Raw genomic sequence first — 12,111 nt, forward strand, 5'->3', positions numbered from 1 at the left:
ATCAAGTAAAAGGCTTTTTTTTAATGTCAGTAGTCATTATCTTCTTTCAAGGATCCCTCAGATTTCTCACTTCATGAAAATAAAATAGAAAATGTATTCTCCAGAGAAGAATGGAGAACTTCAGACTCCATACAATCAAGTATTAAAACAAAAATTGATTGTTTGCTAACATTTTACATCAGAACAACCTTCAGAAATCACCCTAATATAATTGTTCAAAAAGAACATGATTTTTCCCTTTAATTCCCCATCAAAGCACCAAGTTCACAAGGCTCACATCAGAATGGGATCGAACAGCCATTGTTGGAAAGAAAAACCTACAATTATTACAGCTGTTCTACTGTGGTGGAATTCTCATTTTCTGCGGCAGTACAGCAAAGGCAAGTCTGGTGATAATGTTTCAATTTTTCCATGATTTTATATTAGGGGTCAAGGATTACTATAACTGGCCATGCAATTGATTGTACTGATTTCCATCACTACCAGGATCAAAAGCAAATGAAAAGAAAAATGAGGAGCACTGAGATTTCTTCTTGGAAAGGAAAAAACTAGAGAAAACTTTAGTGGCACAACTTGTGTTTTCCTACAGGGCTTGGTAGTATAAGCTGACTTACAGTACCCTAAAGTAGGAAAATATACGAAGAACGTTATCACAACTGGTTGCATCTTGCTAATATCAGACCAGGATTCCACCTTTGCTTTACTGCAGAATAAAAGCTGGTTCTTCCCTCAAGAGTTCTATTATCCAGCTGCCTTATTCTAAGACTTTGCAAGAATTCCCTGAAGAATGCTGAATTTTGTTGAGTTTTTGATAGAGATTGTGCTGCTGCACGATTTCACTGATAATGCTGATGAAATACAGAAAAATCAATACATTGTGGAAGTAAATCCTCGAGAGCGGTACATGTAGATTCTTGTTAAGCAGTCTTGTAAAACTGCAAACTGAAATAAAAGTGTCAATAGGCATCAATGGCCATTTTGAAATTTCATGTAAATGATAATACTGATGAATTCCTTCCCTTTCAGCTTGTCAGATCTTTACTTTCCACAGAGAAGGATGCTGGGTGAGATGTGGTCTCAGTCACACCATATTTACCTTCATTTAAAGCCTCTGAGTCCATGTGAAATATTCCTGAATCATGAGATCAGAATTAAATCCAGTGTAGACCAAATATAACAGAAAGGAAGTTGAAATCTGATTAACACCTTAAAAATTTGTATGGATTCAAGCTTCTGTGTGGTTTCCAGACTTAATGTATTTACAACACCAAGAAAAATCTACTTCCATGCATCTATTTATTACACAAACTATAGACAGTCTTTAAAGAAGTGTATTTGTTTTTGCAAAAGAAAGCATATCCAGCAAATGCAGATGAACTTTGTAATCACTCACCTCACCATTAAAATTAAAAAGGTAGACTAGTCCTCATCTTCACGTTTGAATTAAAATTTAAAACAATTTTTTAAATCCTTCCTTTTAAGCCCCTAATGGAATGAAAGAAGCAAATCTGGTTGCCTATGCCATTACGAATTTCAGAGTCTATTCTTGCTGATGAAATTTGTATGCTGTATTTGAACAAACTGTCATGCTAATGACATTCCTCAGTCTGGTGTCTTCAATAATAAGCAAACTGAGTTTTTAAATGTAGTTGATGGGATTTTTTCTCTCTCAGACACCCTATGAGGAAAAACAGAATTTCCCATTTACTTTCATGACCTCTGATTTAAAAGCAAAGATTGCACATTATTTACTACTGGATGATTTTCCTGAAATTTAATGAGGACTAAGTACAAATATGACAGAAGTAATTATCACAGTTTTATTCTGCACAGTCAGGGTCTCCTTGTGCAGTAATTGCAAGCCTTTCATTCAGCTGCCGATACCAGAGTTATTATCATAGTACTTTATGTTATTTCAGAGAGGAGGGAAACAGATTTCTACCTCACTTCTACCCTGCAAATTTATCCTAAGGACTCATTTTGCCTGGCCTCATGCTACAGCGAAATAAAAGACATATGGGAAGAATTTGGACTAAATCCTTCTTGATTCTCTTCACCCAGCTGCAGTGGGGCCACCAATATAACCCCAGTTTTCACATCCTACTGTGAAGTATTGAGGTATTGAGGGGGGGCAGCATTTTTTAAAAGGAAGAAACATGTGGGCAGGTGGCCAGCTCATTGTCTAGCACAGGGATTTTTTTACGGTGTGCTGCTGCACTCATTTAGACTTCAGTGAAGGTTGAGTGAGCCCCAGCTGGAGACTGGACCACTGACCCAGAAGCTGGAGATACCCAGCAAAATGTATGGGACTGGCAGCCTCTCTCTCTGAAGCTCAAATAGAATTACTTTATTTTACACTCTTCCTGCACCAGACAGCTCCCACACACAGGGAGGAAAAAGCCTCTTCCAGTCACTTCATCCCGTACTGATCCTGTGCTATCCATGTCCATTTCTCAACAGTGCTTACTCCTCATCCAGGCACTGCAATGAGCAAATGCACCAGGAGCATCACTGTATTGACAGGATAATTACTGAGGTTATTTAAGTTGAAAGAGTCTAAAGGAAAGAAATTGTAGGATTTTTGCAAGAGTGAGTGAAAGCAGTTGTACTGATTCTCCACATCCACTGTGTGCTTTCACGGACACTCACTAAATGTGTGCCTGCTACCAGAAAAGATCTCAAGTAAACAGACAGTAGAAATAGCACATATGTCCAACTTAGGCTTCACTAGCTGTATAAACACAGTAAATATTGCAGAATCAAGTGCCCAATTCAGTATTGCAGCAGGCATCTGAAGTGGGGAGAACAGAGACTGAATATCTCTGCCACTTCTATATTCAACCTCGTTATACAAAAACTACACCAGATTAACAAATATGTTTACACTAATCTGAAGATATTTAATTTGGCTTGAAATTCAGCAGTGTGCAGGGACTCCTTCCAGACCATGGGCTTGCAAAGCAGGGATTTCCTCCTATCAGCCCCCCACTGCATCACCTCCAGGAAACACATTTTGATCTATTGCTTTCAAAAGAACAAAATGACTAGTGGCTTAGTGGAGCAAACTCATGTAACTAACTGGAGCATCTCTTTGCTTGGAATAACAGGTCTACACAAATGTCAGCTGTGGCACTCTCTTCTCACAGAAGAGTCTCTATCCTACCATGAAGAAGAGGAACTTGAAATTTTTTCTTGGCAGTTTTTCTTGGCTATGCAAGTTACTGGGCACTAATCCCAGTTTAATAAAACACATGTGAACCCACTTATTTCTAGGCATAGAAGTATTTCTGTAAGAGATACAAAGACAGCCATAAGAATTTTTGGTTCATCAGTGTGACTTGTTGTATTGAACAGAACTCTTGAGTCTGGGAAAACAACAAAAAAAATAAATATGTTCTAACCCTGCAGAAGGATGCTTATAAAGAGCTGGATGGAAAGGCAAGATTACGATCCTTTGTAAAAACAAAAGAGCTGAAGCTGTGGGAGCAGGGACCCTGTGCTGGCATGAGCTTTGGGAATCCTGACAAAGCAAACGTCTTCCCAATTTTGTCACTGGGATATCCTAGTCCTGTTCCTTCACTTACAACACTACTTAAACTAATATTTCACTCTTCAGTGTAATTAAAGAAACAGTTACACTATAATCCAAAATTACAATTGCAACAGACATATACACACACGAAAGAATTCACCCCCTTCTCCAGCCAAAATTGTGTACTAAAACTAGTTAAGCTGTGTCTACACAGACATTTGGGCAGGTTGCAGAAACCTAGTTTTTCAGCAGGAACCCAGCAGTTGTACTGCTGTCAACACTGAACTCGCCTTAGCACTGTCTACAGATGCTGTAATTCCATTTTGATACCACGCTGCTGCCATGTGAGTTACAACCAAGCTCTTACAAGAATGCAATATCTCACTTCCAGTTATCACCTCCCACTCCTGTCCTTCCCACAAAACCTCTCAGTTTCTACTATCAGATGAGGGCTTGACCAAACATAACTCACCAGCTGGGCCCTGAAGACACAGACAGAGCACTGAAGCCCTGGAGCTGGACCTCTGTGTGTGATTTTACAAGCAGGATGGATATTCCTTGGAACATGACCTACTGTGATACCCCAATCCTGCTGCCAGACAGAGCTTGGTCTAGTCAGAGACAAACCCAAAACCTCTGATCTGTGCCTATCCACCCTTGTCCTCTGAAATGGAAACTGGCAATCCCTCAACATGCAGGTGCTTTGGTTTCCCCTCTACCTTAAGCCAAAGACAAAAATGTCCCAAAGGTGTTTTTTGGCTTCTGTGTGTTTTTTAATTCTTTGAATAAAGTGCTTTTATGTGTTGAAGGAAATGAAGCTTTGAACTCTGCTGAAACAAAGATCAGGGAACACTTTTTATGTAGCTGTCGGGTTTTTTTTTTTTTTAAGAAAAAAAGTATTGTCAACAACATTGGAAGGAAGCAGCCTGTAATTTCATGCTGTTGCAAATTGTCAGCTGCCTTGCCCACACAAAGTCATTTCACTGGGGGAGTGATACTCCCCAGGAAAACGAGCCAGTAATGGCAAATACAGCCCACTGCAGTGAGATCTTATTCTCCATCCTAAGCTCTTTCTCACAGTTGCCCTATAATAACTTTTTGGTGCCTAACTAATGTGAATAAGAACTGTGAGAAAAAGCGACTGCCATACCAAGGTCAAGGACACAGTGCCTTTTTCCCCCTTCACTTGGATATCCTGACACTTCCATTGAGATGCTATGACAGGGCAATGCCACTGGCATTGCTGTACCTGTTTAGTGTCTACAAATAGAGACCTTTTTCTCCCTATCACCTTTCACGGGCAAGAAAAGGATTCACATTCAGCTTACACAGTCATGGGAAATGGTAGCTGGGCAACACTGGAGTATCTGGACACAAAAATTGGACTGACCTACTTTGCAGTTGGAATGAATACATAGAGGGTAGGGGAGCCTGCTCTTGCTTTCCAAACAGCAAGCTCAGAGAAGAACCAGGACAGCTACAGAACCATCAGACTGTGCATCACTAGGTCAACAGAATAAGAAAGGTAAGAGGAAATGTCACTTCTAACGCAGAAGAAGCTCAGAAGCCTGTGGAGCTCAGCTCTCCATGCCTACAGAAATCATTCCTCCTCCTGCAGCTAGTAGGACAATGCAAAAAGAAAACAAGCTCTTTTTACCTCTTGGGAGTAGGAAAAGCTCCACTAAAGTAAAGCATTGAATTTTATAATCTGTAAATTAATAATATCTAACATCAAGTACAGAAAAACGGACAGTATTACAAAGTAGAAAGAGGGTTATCTAGTGACTCTTTCTTATTAAATAAACTTCAAGGGTATTGCATGCATATACATTTCTCTTCAATTTGAAAGGACAGGCTGAAGCACCAGCGTTGTGAGGTGCTCACAACCTGAGATTAGCAGTGAGGTGTCTGGAGTGACCCTATTTTGACAACAAGGAACGGCAGGGATCAACTGTTTGAATACTTCTCATAGGTTACCATACTTACAATGGGACTGGCGTTGATGTAATCGGAATTGTCATGGCTACTTTCACCTTTCAGACATATCCTGGAATGGTCATCTGCAAAGGAGAAAACAAGAGAAGAAAGTTTCTATACCAGTATTCTACCCATTTTATGCTAGACAATTCAAAGTCAGATTAATGTGCTTTTCAAAACAGGAAAATATCAGAAAGGATATTTCCTTCTGACTCCCAACCTAGCCATATGGTTGATACAGCCACAGCATCACAGCCTAACTCAGGAATGAAACAATGGGATATTCCAGAGCCTCAGCATCACAAAACCTGTCTTCATGAGATGCACTCTGATGTGCTACGACCTCTCACAGGAAAAAAAAAGAAAATCTCTTCTGTTCAGGGAGTTTAAGATTTAAACTAGGCAAATCAGTAAAAACCCCCAATATTATAATAAATATTCCTGTGCTTGCAGGGTCATGGAAGAGGGAAGCTGATGGGACTTTGTCCACCCAGCTTCTCTAAAATATGAGCAGCAAGGACATGGAAGTACAGCTGAGAGCTGGACAGAAAAATTAATCTGTCCTGGTCAAAGATCACTGCTATGTGGTGCTCCACTAGTGATGGGAGGAGACAATATGACTTGGAGATGATCATGGGAGAGCCAAATGCCAACAATTTCACTTAAAATACAACTGGAGCACACACAGACATCTTACACTGCTGTTACTATAGATACTTCAGACACCAGTAAAGAAAACAGCAGTTCTGGACATAGGAGACTTATTCCTGTTGTTTGCCCATCATCACAATTATTTGATCACATTTTAACTTGTAATTTTACTGGTGCTAGCTCAATTATATTTAAATCTGCTACACTCCAAACTCTAGTCCTTTTAAAAAATTATTTCTACATCAGAACATGTATAATGCATGGTTTTTATTTGTCTGTACTCAGGCAGAGACAATGCAGATATCTGCATCTCTTCCAAACATCCACACTCACTTTCTGTTATGAGAAAAGAAATGTTTCTATGTGATGAATCATTTCATCCTGATTTAGCTGTCACAAACAGGCCAAATTGTGTTCAAGAAATGCCAATTCTTTCCACTGACTAAAGAAAGAAAGCCCAGACCACATTCAGATCATTTTAGAGGTGTCTAAGTCTACATATGAATCCCAAACAACTTGTACCTGATATATAACCAGCACAATTTATACTTCTCAGGAAACCTATCCTGCACAGTATATGGTGGAAAGAGGTTGTGGAACTGCTCTTTCTGTAACCCTCTACAGCTGAACACAGACAGTGATGTTTTGAGAGGATCGAGGATCTTTCCACTGATTTTTCAAATAGACAAAGTAAGAGCACATTGTCTAGTGGCCTGAGACACCACTCAACACCAGAATTCCAAGCTGGCTGTTAAGTACCAATCATTATTTTAATAATGAGGAATAATAAATGTATTATCAAACATTCTAAGGACCATACAGGAAGGTAGAGACAGAGAGTTTGGGCTCTGCTTAGGTTTATTCAACAGCAATGCCATGGCAGTTCAGTAGATGAGCAAGACAAAGGGATGTTTGTAAAAGTGTTGCTTACAGTCACTCAATCTCACCCAACAGTGTTAGCAATCTTATCCTGGAATAAGATTAGTGATGAAAAAGTCATGTCAAATAACTGAAGAGATATTCTTTACTATTCACATAAAATTACTTTCCCTGCTAAGGTTTGAGCATGAAGAAGACAGGAAGGGAAAATGCTCATGAACATTATTAATTTCCACCCCACTTTGGCACCACTGCACAAAAAAAGTCCAAAACATAAATATAAATTTTTGACACCTGAGGTCTTGGGCTACCCAATATTTTTTTATAGGAGGCTTTGCAACGAGCAATGTTCCAGAGTGAAGAATTGCAGCTCTGAACCTTCTGGCTTTGTAGGAGGTACACAGGTTACATGCAGCAAATGTGGTCTCACATACCTTAAGCTAAGCAAGCACTCAGGATAAGCCCTGTTCAATGAATAGCAAAAGTGTTTGAACTAATCACCAAAGGAAACGTGTGAAATGTTTTCAAATGGATGAAGGAGAGAGAGCAGACAGTGATTCATCAGTACTTAGCAAACAGATGTCAGGGTGACTCTCCAATAAGAGTCAGGTGTGAGATCAGTAACTTACGGATTTTTTTTTTTTTTTTAACATAGAGTTTTATCCAGACCCTCTGATTTAGTGTGCTATGTCATTATCTTGCAGTCTTGGAGGGTTTATTAGAGGGCAAAACATGTTAAGGCTTAGTGGAAAGGTGTTGAGACTTTGTATTTGCTCTTAGAAAAAAGAAAGTACATGTAGTAGAAAAAAGGTTGTACATGTTTTTCTGCATATATCAGGAGTTTGCACCCATGTGTGCTTCAGTTGTAGCATCAAACATTCATATTGACAATGAACAGATTGTGCTTGTCTATGCCTGTTATACCCTCAAAGCTTCTAGGAACTAGCATAATAGCTCTTCTGAAACAGGCAGGGGAAGAAGAAAAGAAAAAAAGAAACCAAAAGAATACCATGGACATCAGATTGTTATGTTAACAATGAGCAACTATAGGGAAAATGCTGAATGTACAGCATTTTTTTTTTTTTTGTAAACTGCATGTTGATTATGTGAGAAGCAGGAAAAGCAGGAAATACAAGTAAGGAAGGTATGTCAGAAAAGGAAGATACATAAGATCAATCTAAATAATGAGAAAGAAAGATGAATGAAGAAATAGGAGAGGAGAGGTGTGGTAATAAGGAAGTGAGAGAAAAGATAAATGCTGTTACTAGCTACTACAATCTGGCCAAGCTACAACTCATCATCATTTTAAGTATCTACAATAGCTGCTGCTGAACGCTGAGCTGCTTTGCATTTGCTATTGCTCCAGCCAAGCCACAGCTGAAAGAAAAGCAAAATGGGTAGATGGACACATGTGGCAGAAAGAGGCCTCCTAAATAAGAAGGTTAATATGAGCCTATTGCTCCAGAGAAACAGCATAATGCTGGGTTTTATATACATGTAAAATATAAATTATAAAATATAGAGGATAGAGCATCAAGGACATGATATAAGCAAACACACATGAGTATGCAGTAAATAAATCTCAATTTACAGACTGAAAAAGCTATGTTTTGGAGTCTACACATGGAAATGGACTGTTTGAGAAACTGTAGGATAGATGAGACATTGCACAAGGAAAACAGACAGGACACAAGACCCCAAGACTTTTACCCTATTGCACCAGCATCTGAAGCTCACACAGGATACACAGAGGCATGCTAAAGCTGTTAATTTCACTGTAAACCAAATACCAACTCTGGCCACTGCACAGCTCTCCTGATGTCACGGCAGTGACTGGCTCCTCACGGGCTGTATCAGGGGCTTAGGCACCTGGCTCACATGGAGGCAGCTACATGGAGACACTTAAATTCAGGCATCCTGATCTACAATCTCACAGACTCATGTCCAGAAACTTGGTTTCAGTGCCTCCATGTAGGTTTCTACTGATATTTTGAAGTCCTAAAGTCACTTGGGTTAGCAGGCAGGAGGGTCACAAGTCTCCCACAGAGCTGGTGTTATACCTAGTTCTGCCTGGGTACCTTGAGTACTTTGGGCATCTTAAACAACACTGGATTCCTGCTTAAATGACTTAGTCAAGCATAAAATGTCATTATCTGAATTATTATCTGAATAATTATTATTAATTAGTATTGACCAATTCTACAGTAGTATGCCATCTCAATCTTTTACTTTTCTCACAGTAGCCCTGCAACTTAATGAAGATTATTTTTGTTGTTAGATGGAGATTGAAAGCTTGTAAAAGCAAGACTCACATTTCCCCTCTGCTTTTTGTTTCTTTTTAATCAGATACTTCTGAAGGAACAGAACCAACAAACATAAGGTTGAAAAAGAAAGGAATATGGGCAAATTTGGGTTGTCTGAATCCAGGCATCACAGAATAAGGCAAATCTTACAGCAATCAACCTGGCACATCCTTCCTGGATCATCATTTTCTTCCTTCTAGATTTAGACTGATTTTTTTTTTGTTGTTTGGGTTGGTTTTTTAAAATTTTATTTATACAAAGCACTACACAGGACTCCACTGAATTACGAAAGTGAAGAACTACTGAGAAATGAAAGTGGTGCAGGCTGAAGACTATGAAAAATCATAATCTGCTGATTATCATTATTTCACTTCTAGATGATCTGCAGAAAATGGAACTTTTCTTTGCTCTGAACTGCTCCCGTTCCTTCATTTGAGAGCACTATTTGCACATGCATTCCTAACACGGATAATGCACACAACCCTCTGCTCAGGTTCCCATCTCTGGTGCACTACCCCAGGCTGTGCTCTTAGGGCAAACAAGGCTCATTTCTGGGTGCATGTTCTGCCCCTAAATGCTTTGCTCTCCTTTAGAGGAAAGGCAAAGAACAGAGATAAGCAGGTTGCTTAAATATATACCACAACCCATGGACATGGCTGTGGTGGACAGTTTTTGATAGATGTTCACTGCAAAAAGTTGTTTGCCAAGTCTTTAAAATACCTGTATATATTAATGGTATACATAAATAAAAAATGTACAGTATTGACTCTGTTGAGATGGGCTCATTTTTCAGAGATACAAAAAGAGAAAAAAATTAGAAAGCTTTTTCTTTTTGCATCTCATTTTTCAGAGATGCAAAAAGAGAAAAAAAATTAGAAAGCTTTTTTTTGAGCTGCTCATGTATTCATAAACAAAATAGGCATCACTAAATTAGAGCACTAAATATAAACACTGTGTGCCCTGAATTATAGCAATCTGCTTCTTGATTGGATAAAAAGGATACAGTTTTGTAAATCTAGAAGGTCCAGGTAACTTGAATTGCTAATATTTTTTAAACTAGTAATTAGTTAAGTGCAGCGTCAAGGTGCTCTGCTATCAAGTATTTTAAAAGCTACTTGTATGGAAAATAGAAAACTTAGGTACAAGAGTAAGCTATGAGAAAATTGTGATAATAATTAGATCAGTTATATAATCAGTTAAAATAATATTGTATTACTTCAAGATTGGTTCAGAAAGAAAAAACACAAAGCAAATACAACATATTAAAGCTTCTTTGAAGCGTTCTAAGAGGAAATCTTCTGTGTGAATTGGCAATCTTGTTCTACCTTGCCAAGGTGATTATGAATATGAAAGGGGTAAGGAAACACTAACAAGGCCTTACTTTGTGAGAATACACTGAATGTAGCATAAAAGCTGTGTATAATATCAAAAGCATATCAGGTTTGCTTCTTCATACATTATGAACCAAATCTATGGCTTTTTTTGCTATAGATTTAATGTCTAGCACACTTAAAAAAATGTGGGCAAACTGGGCCCTCTCATCTCAGTCTAATCTTAGAGTCTAAAATAAGACCTTATCAAAATTTAATATTGTTTAAACTCCATGCCATACTTTCCACCCATCAACCAAGTAGTAAGTAGTTTAAACATATCTAACATGACAGCTGTTTACCAGTGCACAGTGACTTCAGAAAGTGAAGGCAGGTAATTTTGTGCAATTCAGTCAAAAAGGAAAATTCTCAGCACACTAATATTTGTAACAGAAGTTTCCACACTGATGAAACAAAGCAAATGTATCATTTTACCCTTTTAAATGTACTAAAACACTTATAGTTAAAACTTCAGATAAACTGCAGTCACCCAGTCCATGTCCAAATACCTTCACTTCACCAAATCACCTTCAGGCAGCACTGATTGAGTCTGGACCAAGATATGGGAAAACCAGGCATAACAACACACCATGGAAGAAGCAATGGCAGAGAAACAAAGGCTGGTCAGTGCTGGCTGATACATCCATGAGGTACAATATGATGAACAGAGACAGATTACCTGTCACCATCCCTGAGTGTATTTAAAAGACATGTACATGTGCTATTCAGAGATGTGGTTTGGTGGTGACCTGGCAGTGCTGGGTGAACGACTGAATGTGATGATCTCAGATGTCTTTCCTAAGCCAAATGATTCTGTGACACCCAAGTTAAAAACCTCTGCTCTTCAGCACTGTCACAGCCATGATACATATGGATTTGGAGGTAGAAAAGTCTAGTCTGAAGGTTTCTATCTTGTAGCTCATTGAATTATGAAGACACAGTTTCTACATCAGTCAAATAACCAGCACCAATTACTGGCAGCATCTGTAGCTCCCATGCTGTCTCTGTGGCAGCAACCAAAACCAGTCTAGCTTAATTTATGAACAGGAACTTGAAATATCTTAAGATGTTCTGACTGTAAGTCCATATTGATGGAACACTTTAAGCAGGAAGATTAATCTTGGATCAATACATATTTTCATGGAAAATTTTCTTTACCTTTCATGTCAGTTAAGTGCTGGTTTTTTTCAGGATGTAAAAGGGCACAGAAGGCTTGCACTACTTGAACTTTCATGGTGACTTCTTCAGAACTTCTCAACAAGCCTGATCCCAAACCACATGGAACTCAGCAAACTGCTGCTGTTGCCCCAAAAGGCTTTTGACCAGCACCGTATTTACTCAGGAGAATTAATACTGCTTAGTTGCTGTAATCCTCTCCTGAGTAGAAAAGTATTGCAGA

General features: G+C 38.7%; 1 protein-coding gene across 1 annotated transcript in view; it reads right to left on the reverse strand.

Annotated features, from left to right (window-relative positions):
* PTPRN2 (protein tyrosine phosphatase receptor type N2) overlaps window positions 1-12,111 on the reverse strand; it is a 633,980-nt gene that overhangs the window by 49,175 nt on the left and 572,694 nt on the right. The window contains exon 16 of the mRNA XM_038127342.1: window positions 5,519-5,592. Within this exon, the coding sequence (XP_037983270.1) occupies window positions 5,519-5,592 (74 nt within the window). The remainder of the gene's footprint in view (window positions 1-5,518; window positions 5,593-12,111) is intronic.

The sequence above is a fragment of the Motacilla alba genome, chromosome 2 (assembly GCF_015832195.1).
Source record: "Motacilla alba alba isolate MOTALB_02 chromosome 2, Motacilla_alba_V1.0_pri, whole genome shotgun sequence".
Taxonomy (NCBI): Eukaryota; Metazoa; Chordata; class Aves; order Passeriformes; family Motacillidae; genus Motacilla; species Motacilla alba.